General features: G+C 32.9%; 1 protein-coding gene across 1 annotated transcript in view; it reads right to left on the bottom strand.

Moving 5' to 3' along the window:
• LOC145668168 (cuticlin-5) overlaps window positions 1-14,459 on the bottom strand; it is a 255,412-nt gene that overhangs the window by 217,256 nt on the left and 23,697 nt on the right. Inside the window, exon 2 of the mRNA XM_081735789.1 lies at window positions 1,488-1,557. Within this exon, the coding sequence (XP_081591915.1) occupies window positions 1,488-1,557 (70 nt within the window). The remainder of the gene's footprint in view (window positions 1-1,487; window positions 1,558-14,459) is intronic.

The following is a 14,459-nucleotide window of genomic DNA, read 5'->3' on the forward strand; positions in this document are numbered from 1 at the left end:
ACCATCCCATACCCGAAATTCATCTATGTTGAAAATTTGATTGAGATCGTTCAGGTGGTTCAAAAGGTATAAAGTCACAAACATAGTCACATTTCTATATATATAAAGATTGAAACACTTCTATAGGTACATCATTGGCGCATATCCATAGCATATTTTTAAAATATCAGACTGTAATTAAAGTAAATTTTAATAGGCCATAGTTACACTCAGGATTTCAGAACAAAATTTGAAATGTTGAGCCTTTTTTCTTTAATTAACAAAATAATAATAATAATAATAATAATTATCTGTTTACAAAATTGAATATCCTCTTATTATTGCTGACTTTTAGTACATATGATATGGATTTGATTCTTAGTGGAAAATAATTGAACGCATTATGGCGATTTAGATTTTAATTTGTAGATCCACGTCTGATGCAGCCTCATCACTGGAAAAAGGACACTAAACTTCACCGAACAAACAAATATCAACTTGTTTAACAAACACAATAATAATAATAATAATAATAATAATAATAATAATAATAATAATAATAATATTAATAATGATGAATTATTTCCTTTTCTTGAAAGTAAGCTAGAGAGAACTTTAATGTATTTTTTTTAAAACGACAATATAAATTGAGTAAAATAAAATTTTGGATCAAATTTTGATATATATATATATATATATATATATATATATATTTAATCTAGCAAACTTTAACACTGCTATACGTGTTATATGTCGTATGGTATACACAATCTCAAAATTTACAGATTGTGATTATTATTTCTCGACATGAGTGAAATTTATGACTAGCTTTATTCACTGGACTGGATTTTCTTTAAATCTTATTTTCTTATATATGTTTTCACATGTATGTGTTAATTCTTGGGATGATGTATATTGATGATTGATTCTCATTGATGATTGATTTGTAGTTGAGTGTCCCTTCAACATTGAGGCTATCTAACGTGTCCTGCAGCATAACGTGGAATCTGAATCATGAATTACTTACATATATCGAGCTGTAAAATTAATAATAGTAAAATGCTATAAGATAATAGTAAAAAAGTTATAAGAAAATAACTTTGTATTTTATAACTGCCTTTGGCGAATTTAATTTTACATTTGCTATTAGTACTATTATTTTACATATGATTTCATTTCTTCATTTTGTTGAAAAATAGTGAAGAGAATTTTACGAAAATGAAATTTAAAAAATTAGCCTAAATATATTTTAACACTCATATATATAAATTGTATCTTAGTCATTAGCACTATTTTCTTTTTAACTGAATTATTCCTAATTTCGAAAATATATGAACACTAAGAAATAATTGCAACTTTTCCCTCCTACTCCTAACTGTTGGAAACCAGTTATTTCTTTCTTTCTTTATATTAACATCTGGCATAACTTTAATGAAGTAATGTTCATCAACGAACATAGAGTTAATTATAACAAAGGTTAATAAGTTCACGTATGGAACTGGACTTACCTCAACAAATATCCACAAACACAACCGCACTAAAAATACTAATGGCCTCGATATCCTTTGCTCTGTTAATCTGAAATGAGAAAAATAATCAAGTTAGAGGAAACACGAATGAGTATGTGTATACGTTACAATTTAGAATAGACTGAAAATAATATCTTTACCTTCATTTTTTTTCTTTAAAGATATCGGAAAATATCTTACTACTATTTCATTTGGTGATTATTGCACTTGAGTCTGATTAAGACTGTAAAACAGATACATATTTGAGAAAGAGGAAAAACAGATCGTTACTAAAACACCTATTTTTGTATGTACTTCAGCATGCTTGCTTTTGGTGGATGTGGAACTTAGAGGTCTACACGGGCTCTGGCCTACAAGGCATATATCACTTCGGGCCCGGGCCGTGAATTTTTAAATATACAACTATATTTCTCGGGCAATTTCGGGCCTCACTTTGTAAATGTACTGTACAACGACATATATTGCATCGTTGTTTCTGGAGAACTTATAATGCACAACTGCGAAATTAAACCCCTAATTGCAGGAAATAAAAATACAACTTTGCATTCATTATTAAGTTTCTGTAATTCGGACTTATTTCGGGCTCATTTGATTATCACACGAGCTTGGGCCGGGCTCGGGTCTAAGTGCTAAAACATATTTCGGGCTCGGGGTGGGCCTCACATTGTAAATTCATGGGGCGGGCCTGGCTTGGACTAAAATTTCAGACCCGTGCAGACCTCTAGTGGAACTGTATCTGATCCCGACTGGAAGCATAACTTGAATCTTTACGACTTTAGCGCTACGGAATTTTCTTTTTTCTATGTGCCTAAGTCAGATTTGAGATCATTTTCCACATAGCATAGATCCAATAGCCCGTCAGTTTCTAATGTTCAAATGATATCCCGTTCTTGGCAGTGAATATGGTATGGGAATCAAGATTATTGTTGCCAACGAGACGTGGTCATTGTCATCTCTCTAATATGCGTGCTAATTCGTGTATTCGCAGATTCTATTGAATTGGTGTTAAAGCTATAAAATTAGGACCTTGTTTAGTGACGCAGCATGTTCGACAAAATGGAATACCGAGCCGTGATTACGTTCTTCCATTTTCAAGGGAAAAGGGCACAAGCGACACACTAAGCTGTGTATGATGAGGAATGTCCATCTTATGACAGTAAAACGCTAGAAGGGAGAATTCAAATATGGTCGCACAATTCTACAAGATGACCTAAGCAAAGATCGTTCTTCAACGGCAACATATTCAAGCATGGCGGCAAAAGCTGAGCAGGTAGTGTTGTGGTAATAATAACATGTCATACCATACTATTTAACATTCTGCATATAAGCTAAATTACAGCAAAGTGGGTTCCCCAATCGCTGCCACCTTTTAAAAAATAGCAATGTGTGCAATGTCCGCAAAGTATTTTCGTCCTATACCACAAAGACAACGATGCATTTTGTAAACAGATTAGTGATTATGGATAAATACTGTGGGTAGCTGTCTACATGTATTTGATTCTAAAACCAAAGAAATAGGTAAAATATGGAAACATTTCTCGTCCTCCCATAAAAAAAGGATAAAAAAAGTGCAGCATTCACCAGTAATTTGATATAGTTCTTTTGGGGAGGCAAATGCGATAAAGACGTGATCTTGACTGATTACTTACAAAAAAAAAAAAAAAAAAACTACAATCAAAGGAGCATAATACACGAACCTGCTGCAATAGTTGCTATTCGTTATTAAAGGAAAACAGTGGAGTTTGATCTCAATAAATTTGTTGTTGCTAGTGGACAATGCACCTGTACACCGAGCAGTAGAAACACTCAATTTTGTGTCCCAATGTTCGTACAAATCTTTGCCTCCCTACCATATTCTCCTGATCTGTCTCCATACGCTTACATTGTCTTTCCAAATATGACCAAACCTTTGTGAAGTAGACTTTGACAACGCTCCTAGATATAACCATTATTATGTCGTTATTCATGTGAGTGAGGAACAAGTCTCTAGTTTTTCAAAACAATCAGTTATTTTATTCTTTTAACCGTGAATTCTCTATGTCTGTCTGCTATTTTCGATTTTTCAATTTTGAGCCTTCCATTCGATAGAGCATCAAAAACTGTCTGAGATTTTCGATTTTTTGAATTTTGAGCCTTCCATTCGATACAGCATCAAAAACTGTCTGAGATTTTCGATTTTTTGAATTTTGAGCCTTCCATTCGATACAGCATCAAAAACTGTCTGAGATTTTCGATTTTTTGAATTTTGAGCCTTCCATTCGATACAGCATCAAAAACTACCGTATCTGAGAAAGTGGTGGAATTTTTCGCGCCACTTTTACCGTTCCCGAGATATTGGCTAAAAAAGTTCGATTTCCAGAGATTCAAGGAGACATATCTCGGAAACCATAAGTTATAGAGAGATCATATTAGTGTTGATCAATATCTAAGAGGATGGTGAGCATTTTAGTACATATACGTAGTAACCGATGGCCACGGTCCAAGTGGCGACCAGTTAAAATCATTACCAAAATGTTTACCATCCTTTTAGGTATTGATTAACACCAATATCATCTCTCTATGACTCACCGTTCCCGAGATATTGGCCAAAAAGGTTCAAATTTCGGGTGATTTAAGGAGCCATATTTCGGGAACCGTAAGTCATAGAAAGATCATATTGGTGTTGATCAATAGTCAAGAGGATGGTAACATTTTGGTATCAAATAGTAACGGGTGGCCACTGGCCAGCTGGCCTCCATTCCGCAGATATTGGCCAAAAAACGTTCGAATTTTGGAAGATTTAAGGAACCATATCTCGGGAACCGCAAGTCATAGAGAGATGGTATTTTGGAATTTTTGCGAGAAACAGAAAAAGGTGAGAATAAAAAGATTTACTTCTACATGTAGGAACAATCACAGTTATCCTTCCCGCTCCATTCTTTTTAAGTTCGTTCTGGCAATGCTCTTGAAGCATTCTCAACTGGGTTATATTATCTTTTAGCATTTAACAGGGAATCGATTGTGTTTTGAATTCATTTTTTCTTTGGATGACTGAATTTCTTGTAGAAGGCTTAGTCTTCCCTTTAAAAGACTGTTTGAAGTTCATTCAAGAAATTACTATGAGCCAAAAATGGAATGCCAAAAAAGGGACATTTTGCATGCCGCTTGTATTTTTCTCAGGACGCTGTTAGAAACAGGACCCTAATGGTCACCCTAATGTAGCCATATATTAGTGCTGATATATTGATTACAATTTGGTCACACTAATGTAGCCATATATTAGAGCTGATATATTGATTACAATTTACTAGTATTTACACCGATTTGCGCGAATTTCTATCGTAAAATCTCACAAAAATAGTGGAATTGAATATCGTGTCACACCGTGAAGACAATGATGGATAAATAGTTTAGTTGCTATCGGCGTACTTTTGATTTTGTGTCTTTTATAATCTACCTATCAGCTTTTGAAATATTAAACTGAAGTTCTACCCGTTAACACACGCGGTTGCTCGATTCAATTGACAACCACCGACGATAACCACTAGAGCATGATGAGGAGGCGTACCGTCATTTTACTTTTGTTTTATTTTGTGCACTCGGAATAAAAATAATAAGTTTTGCTTTCAGTTAATAACTTTCAGCTATCGTGCCCATACAACAAACGTAAATGAAATTCTACAGTTATAATTGCCGCAGAGAAGAATGTTTCTGAGCAATGATTTTTAAATATTAATTTACGCGTGCATAAGTATTCTTTCAAAATATTAATTAGCAACCGCTAGAAGCGTTTACTTTCATCGTGTGGCGATAATTACTAGTTAAGTGTTTCGTTAGTTGTCTTCCTTGATTTCGTCAATATTTTATTGTGCCGTAAAAAAAAGTACCAGTGTTATCTGTACACCACGTGAAGGAGTTTGGTTTATATGGCGTGATATTTTCTCAATTAATATTAAAAGCGGAAGTGATAATATATTTCTACCATTTTTGGCTTTAGTAGAGAGATTAAAATGGAGACAGAATATATTTGGATGCTTAATTGATTGCAGAAAATAGCTTTTGGCTATCTATTACCGTTTTAACTCTACAGCAATCAAAGTTAAAACCAAACAGAGTTAACACAAAAGATGGTATATATTCTTACTTAGAACTTTAAATCGATTCTAAAAAACGCTTATTGCTATCTATTAACGTTGTTGTTGTGTATGATCAACGTTAAAACCGGAAATATTGATATTTGAGAATATACGACGGCGCTTCCATATATATATTCCAAATAATTTTTTTCTCTTTTTTCCTTGTTTCTCTCCCGAATTTTGCGCCCCCTTACTTCGGCGCCCGGGGCCGTCTTCCTGCTCGCCCACTCCCCATGGCACGTTACTGTTTCATATCAAAATTTTATTCACTTTTCCAATACCTAAATTTCTAACATGCTAAGACTCGCAGTACGTAAAAAGTGCCACAGTTCAAATTCTCAAGACATGTTTGGCCATAAATTAAGTAAACAATGCAAGAGGATGTATAAGGCGGCCCTTAAGAAAGAATCTTAGTGTTCTACATCATAACTCCTTTATTTGACATCACCTTATAAGCTGATTTGTCTTATATATATAATTCTATACTGTATGCAATAGTATCATATATATTTCTATTTTCATATTTATATTGTCAATGTAAATAGCAGCAATACAACATATCAATATCACATATTGAAATACTTGTATGGTTTTGTAGAGTTTCAATCAAATCAAAAGGGCCGTCTTAATCGGTGATAAGGACCATCTTATGGATTCTCTTTCATTGTTTGCTTAACATAGCCAAACATGTATTGAGTATGAGAACTGTGGCACCTTTTACGTATTGCGAACATGTTGGTGATGAACTACTGGAAAACTGATTTTTTTTTTTTTTTTTTTGGTGAAATAACTTAATATCAGACCGAACTAAGTTTGTTTTATCTTCGTTTCAGTTACAATGACAACAGCTTTCTTGCCATTGAGTCAATTAATTTTCCATTTCTTTGAAGATATTTTAAATAAATCACATTTAGTTTCACTAAAGTAGATGTGAATAACACCGCTAATAACAGAATTAAATCTAGTCATTTTTTCAAGAAGAAGAACAAGTAAAATAACATCTAAAATTTATGATGAAGAAATAGTTATTCTTACAGAATCTGTTACAGTTACTGAAGAAAAATTCCCTTGGAGAGATCCCCCCTGGACAGAATTTCCCGTCTCGAAAGATTAGGCAGAACGGGAATTCCCGTTCTGGCTAAAGATAAGATCATTTAAAATATTTTCTACAGTGTGCTGGATGGTCTTTAGGCAGAACGCAAAGACACCGACCACTTTTAGCCGCTCAAACCAAAATTCTTGGAAGATCGATGTAACATTTTATCAAGAGGAGCAGTTTTACTATTCAATGAAGCGGAAGTACCTAATATACAAGGATAACTTTCAGAAATTCCAGCTATACCCCTTCCCAAAGCAAGCAAAATGTCCATAACTTAGGCAAAACCAATTGTCGCTACCAAATTATGAATTGGGGAGATCGTGAGAAGTCCACCTGCAACGCATTTCAAATCTTGTAACGCAAACGTCATAGGTAATTTCGTCGTTTGTTGGTTGATATCTTTTCGCAACGTCAGTAGAATAAATAAATAAATAAAATTTAAAAATAAAAGCACAAGAAATTTTTGAATGAAGGATTTGTTTTGTTTTGTATTTAACGTTCTTTTAAATGCACGAAGGTATATACGACATGGGCATAAAAATTTAATTTGGCATCAAAGTCCCACAGGGAATCTAACCTGGACCTTCCACACCACAATCGCACGGATGCTAATAATTTAATCATAAGACTTTTAATTTAATTTTAAAAACACTTAAAAGCTAAGAGGTGAACATTGATAGATCGAGAGATAATCACATTTGTATCGAAGTTTTTTATAGTAATGTTCCCTACAGCCCTCTTAATGACATCTAGTATTTAGAAAACTGAGTTTTACTCAGCGAAATGTAACAAGACTTCATTCAGTTTCCTAAAATCGCTCTTGATTAAGATTTTCCAAAATCACTTCTCAATGGACTTTCTCAAAGTCGCTCATGAATGAATTTTCCCAAAGTCTCTCTTGAATGAGTTTTTCCAATGTCGCCCTTGGATGAGTTTTCCCAAAGCCATTTGTAAATGAATTTTCCTAACGTCGAGCCATAACTTTGTTACTTTCTTTAAGAATAGCTATACCCAATCTGGAGAAAATTGCTAGTTTTGTCTCCAATTAATTTCTCAAATTCTTCGGCAATGAGATTTTCCCAAATCGAAATTAGGCTCAATCAGTGTTTCTTTCAGAAAACAAATGTTCCTGGGGGGGGGCACAATTATTTTCACACGGTACTATTCTATTTATTATTATAAACATAGTATTTTGGTCGCCTCCAAGAGGGCACTCTCAGAGTTCCAGGGGCAGTGCCCTCCCCCCCAAAAAAAACATGTCTGAAAGAAATACTGGGCTCAATCGCTTTTTCCCATTCGAAAACAATAAAGTTCAACCTCATTTATAGTGAAAATTGTTTGGAAAGAAAATAATGACCAAATAAGCAATTTAAAGTTGCTCTCTTTTGTAAAATAGCTGAAGCAAGTACTATTTAAAATGTACGAACTGCAAATGTAAACTTTTTTTTAATGCATTCTTCTTCTCATTCATGCATCTGCACTGGAATTGGTCAACTGTGCAGGAGGGTAATATTTCGCTATCATTGGCCAACACAAGGAACATTACGCTCTAGAAATTTATATTGCAATCACTTAATGTGTGTGAAGGATTGATTATTATTAAACGCTAAGCACTAACGGTGTAACAACTTCTTGTTTCAACCCGCTACGGTCATTGAAGGGGAAAACGGAGGGCTCACAGTCCACTGCACAGAAAACGAAATTTTTATTCTCGTTTTTCCTACTCTCGATTTTGTTTTTTTTTACTTCCATGTTTTTGTTTTTCTTTCACTGTTTGTTTATATATGATAACAAAGAAGCTCTTTCAACTGCAATCAATAAGCACAAATAGAAGGGGAAAAGAATTCTTGACGCATGAAGATGGGTTTCAGGATAAGAAGTCTATTAGCCTTACGGTTTCTTTTCTTCAAGTGATTCACAAAATGGGTGCTACATTTCAACAACAAAACATACACGACTAGGTTTTGTGACGTACGCGGAACACTATACATGATTTTCAGAATATTTGAAATTCATGAAGTCAAATTAATTTTGGAGAATACTCAACCTTTAAACTTTAACAGATTTAAATCTTAATAATTAAATATGTATTCATTTGAACGGATGAATCAGGAAGATATGAGACAAATTTTTCAAAATTTTACTGTTTAAACTTCATTTACTGAAAATATAGAGCAATTTTACATGATCTGACGCGAGTACAAACCTTTGAAAATAATGAATTATTCAGTATTCATATAGTTCAAAACTTCTTACTTTAATAACTAACTAGTTCATATTAGCTTTTGCTATGTTAAATAACTTACACTGAAAATACAAATTGCTGAGCGAATTAACGTTTATTCTTATGAAAGCAATATGTTCAGTTAGTTGGCGAAACTGTCACACATTTATTATTTTTAAAATAAACGTTGCTCTGCTCAGCAATTTGTATTTTCATGTGTAAATCTTATTGGAAGCTTCTAATGTTAGGATAAGACAGAAGAAGATGACGTATGCTAATAGATATACCATTAGTTACTAAGGTTAGTTGCTAAGAAACTATCATTTTTTAAGGAAAAATATCTAGGAAATTCACGAAAATAATGCTACAATTATTCTACTTTCATGTATTTAAATGAACAACAGAGCACCTGATAAGAAGTCAACTATAATTGATTCAAAGTTATAATAAATAAGTGACATTTTTCATTCATTCATAAAAAGCTAAAGCTTCCTTTTCTTCATATTTTTTTTGGGAGGGGGGCAGGACACTTGAAATTTAAATATCAGATTTTGATACTGAACTGTATTTTATTCATCGCTATTCCTAGTACTATTAAGTTATTATTATTATTATTATTATTATTATTATTATTATTATTATTATTATTATTATTATTATTATTATTATTATTATTGAGATGACAGAGTTATCTCTTATTGACATATGATTATGTTTTCAGTGCAACATAGTATCAAAATTTGAAGAATAATATGTGATTTAAATAAAGAAAGTCTTAATTCAAGTTAATGTAACTTTAACTTTTAATAATTTTAATACAGTAATAATTTTAGTATATCGACGGAGAAAGAGTGAAAGCTCGTAGCTCAGGAGAGCAACAAAACTGTTCCGCTTTTACATTATCTTATATGCGATACGAGGTTTTCAAATTTAGTTTTCACGTTTATTTTTTGGGTTTTCGTTTACGAGGTTTTGCACTTTCGCCATATTTTTTCAAGCTCTTAAATAATTAGTTATTTTTATAACGCAAATGAACGTAAAAAAAATATTTAAGTGGATGCATCTTAACTTAGTACGATTTTTTCATTGCAAAAGGGAATGCATTAAATTTAAAAAGCGTTTAAAGTAAAATAACGTATTATTATAAATATTGAAAATTTTTTAGGTTTAAGTTAAGAAATTAAACAAAAATAAGAAACTGACGACTGTGCCTCAACAACATAGAGTATAACACCTATTTAACGAATTGCTTCAAAACTTTTGGTTCCTTAAATGACTTTTTTTTTTAAAAAAAACTAATAGCGATTTGATAGAAAAGAAGTGCGCATAAGAAAAGAGAATTTCACTAAGATGTATAATACATTTTAATACTTCAGTGCATTTTGTGTTTTAATTGCATATTTAAATGTAATATTTGCATAGCACCACGAGAAAAACTAATATTAAATGCGGAAATGTAAAATCGTCGTTATGCTGTATATGAATTGGTGAACAACTTGGCAAATAAAATCCTAGTTGAAGTACTGTATAAATTTGTGGGCGACCAAAATGTAAAACAGAAAAATCTCTTGGTGAAATTCTTCGAATAAAACTCATATCTTTTATCTAGAGTGTATCAATTTTTGGTTAAAACAAACCACATTTTGAGATGTTAGTGCATGAAAGGAATGAAATGGGTCAGGTGAAAAAAAAAAAAAACCTGAATCAAGCCATTTTTATTCTTATGCACCTCTCCATGCTTTTTGGCCACACATAATGTATCAGCTATTGCTAGACCGATCAAGATTGGTAGTTTCTATCCAATAGAAAAGTATGCGAAAAACTGGAAGTTAAAGAACTTGAGTTGACATTCATGTATACAAGAAATAAAAAATATGGCTTAATTAAACAATTTTTGCTTTGTTTTCTTGAAATTTAGCGTCCCTTTTGAGTATCTAAGCTATATGAGACATGAATGTATAGTTTAAGGTCCAATCCAAATGTGTTGAATGATCTTCCACTGGGAATCGATCTTGGAACAACGGAGACTACACAAATATTCATTTGCGTACTACATTAATGTTCCTCCGATATATACTTTTTTTCATAAATCTTAGTGTCAGAAAATCGGCCATAGTCTTCGCAGAGGTGACTGAAACACTTATGTGAAAAGAAAAGCAAAAGCTCGCATTTTTTTGCAACTAACAAGATGTCATAAAACCCAGAAGGGGTAACGGACAGTTACGAATTGTAAAGAATAGCATGTTGAGAGACTAGTCCAGATATTAACGTTAGAACAAAAAATGTTTTCAGTGCGTCTTCGAGATGTTGGTAGGTTACAATTCTCTCTTTCGTGTTTTCTTGTTACCTTAAGATACAGTTACCAGATATTTTTCACAGAATCCGTGCTTTGCTCTTTTTTTTTCGACATGTTACAACCTTCCCTACGTAAATGAGAGGTTTGGGGATCCTTTAAAAACAATCGAATTCGAGATTTTAACAGATTTAAATATTTCATGGCTCGTACATAACGAAAAGGGATATTTCGTTGTTTATTCATCCTGATGTAGACTTGTCTACGGGGAATATATTTCAACGTATCTGAAACAAATTTTAAACAAATCTAAGGTTTTTATAAGATTCTTTAGGTTTTCTAAAATTTTGCTTCCTCACCCTCAAAATAAGAGTAGTTTATTGAGGGTGAAAATAAACAAAAAGTGATTTTCTCGGAAACATCTCTAATGATTTTACTTATTTTCATAAATCACCGTGACATTAAAAAAATATATATAGTATTAAGGCGTTCCTTTGGGAAAAATCCAGTTGGGATAGGTAACTTCGGAATGAATTTTTTAACGAGCGCTTTTCTAAAAAATAACTAAGGCAATTTTGTTCATATTTTATAAATAAATGTCGCATTAAGAAACCTACAATAAGATATAAATAAGTTTTCATTAAAAAATCTACAAGTTTTTTGGGGCTGAGTTTTTCCGACAATTTTCTCAAAAACGACTAAGGCAACTTTGTTCATACTGCAAAAGTAAGCGTTTATTAATAATCCTATAATATTGAAATATTGCATAATTGCATAGTCATGAAAAGGTTTACAAGAGGTGGTTTGCTCCTAAAATCATTTTGCATGAAAAAATCACAAGGGATAGTTTGCTTTTGAGATAAGTTTGTTTTTTTCGATAGAACACTTTTCGAAATCGTTTATTATAATTTTGTTCATACTTTGTAAATAAATGTTTCAGTAACACTTACCTCATGAATAGAAACAAAATGGTAGGGTAAATAGGAGCAAAGCTACAAGAGATTGGAAATTCTACTTTTTTTTTTCAAAAGGCCCTATTTCGAAAGAAAAAAAATAGTTTTACGTCCAATTAAGTATATAGTTTTCAATAGGTAAAGGTCATAATATCGTTTACTGGAATTTATTATATCAAACCATTATGAAATTCGTGGGTGGAGACTACTATACTGCTTAACCTTTCCAAATCTGATTTTCTTTTAATCGTTAATTTCTACATTTGAAAAAAAAAATGAAATGAAATTTTGAGTTTTAGATCCCACTTTTATGTCGGCTAGGCTAAAGGAGATGGTGATGATGAGTAATGAATGAAATGGTGGAATGAAGAAAGTGGGAGGAAACGGGAGAACCCCGAGAAAACCCACGCACATGGTGTTTGTCCACCACTAAGTTCTCTTGACGGATGCAGGATTTGAACCCGAGACCCCTAGCACCAGAGGTGAACGCTCTACCACTGAGCCACCGCGGCCCCAATTTCTACATTTGAGGAAGTTAAAAGAATTACCATATTGATAGCACCTTCTGGTGTCCATCTAGGGTATCAGATGGTTTCAATTGAAATATTTTCTAATGAGAATGAAAAATAATAAGGTAAACTACTCGTTCAATGGAATGGACATAGACACTGAAAGGGTTAGATTGACGTATTAGAGTAAAATTTATAAAACGATTCCGGCTTTCTTTTGCTTATATATTATAGCCATAGTTTTTGGTAGCTGTTATTACAATACATAATTTTCCGTTTTAAAGAGATTGAGTGAACCTCAGACTCTCATTGGAAGGAAGAAAAAGTAAGAAAAATTCCTGCTCTCACCTGGTATTGATCTCGGGTCGCTTACTTTACAGGTAAGTTGACACCTTACCAAATCACTACCGTGGTACATGTACGGTATCATGTAGCATATTTAAATAATTCATTTTTGTTTTTCATTTACGGTAATTACTTATTATTGTTTTAATTACAATAATGCCCTGGAGAGTAATGAATACAAAATGTTCAGTGTGAATAGAACCCGAAATCTTGTCCACCAAGAGAAAGCAATGACTGGTTAATGTAGATGTACTAGGCATCTGAAATAGGATTATCTCATGTATTATTTACATTTTATTCTTTTGTGGCCAGAGAAGAATGTACAACTTTAATTATATACTTGCTACGTTAGAAAACCTCAGTAAATACTGCTGAAAAAAATAAAAAACAGGATATCTCAATGCAAGTTTGTAGTTATGATGGGGCTCCGGATATAAGTTGCACTCGCTTTATTTCTTTGTTACGCCACACGTGAAGGAACGTAACATTTTCTAAAACTTTTATTTGCATTTTGCAAATAATGATGATAATAATTATTATTATAAAGCGGAAGTATTACTCTCTTTCATTTTCAAGAAATGGGAGAAAATGCGTTTATATCATAAATATATAATACTCACAAGTCAAACTAAGCTCCCTGACATTATAAGCCACAAAGGCTTATGACTGACTAGACGGCATTTTATTTATTGCATGGCAAACATCTCGCTTCCCGTCGCCGATATTCTCCGGGTTTCTAGATCGAGAGGCTCGTAATTAAAGTAGCCTCTTCTCCCCTATTATTCCATGAATACTCACAAGTAAAGATCAATATGGTTGTCATGTAAATCCGATGCAAACGTACGGCGTCTGATTGAGTATGAAAAGAAATGGAGATCACAAAATTGAAGTTGCTATGGACTATATGGAGCAGAGCTAGGGAAGAGAAAACTTTGAACGAATGGCAAGGCATGCTGTTTCAATCGCGTCGGAAGAAAGATCATTTTCTTCAATGAAATGAATCAAATACTGTCTTCGAATTAGAATATGTGGGGGGAAGCTTACAGGACTTATGCTTCTATCAATCACATCTGTCATCTATGTTGAGAAGATGATTGATGTCATGGCCGCCAGCGAAGAAAGAAAATTGCTCTGTAAACGGACAGATGAACTATTTTCATTTTATTTTGTAGTAAAACCTTTATAGAGAAATAAGAGGTTTAGTTTTTTTTGTTTACAAGTAGATAGTTAATAAACTGAAATTTAATGAATTTAGGTGCGTGTCCTTCCCAGTCGCAACGTGCAGATCTATCACTATAAAGGAAATTCCTGAGGCAGAAATTTCGAAAGATTTTGATGTATTTGCCCCTCATCGAAATGAAATTGTGTCTACATGTCTGTTTCCAGTCAAGAATTAAGCCGATACTCAGAACT

Source organism: Thermobia domestica, chromosome 13 (genome assembly GCF_964235325.1).
Source record: "Thermobia domestica chromosome 13, izTheDome1.hap1.1, whole genome shotgun sequence".
NCBI lineage: Eukaryota > Metazoa > Arthropoda > Insecta > Zygentoma > Lepismatidae > Thermobia > Thermobia domestica.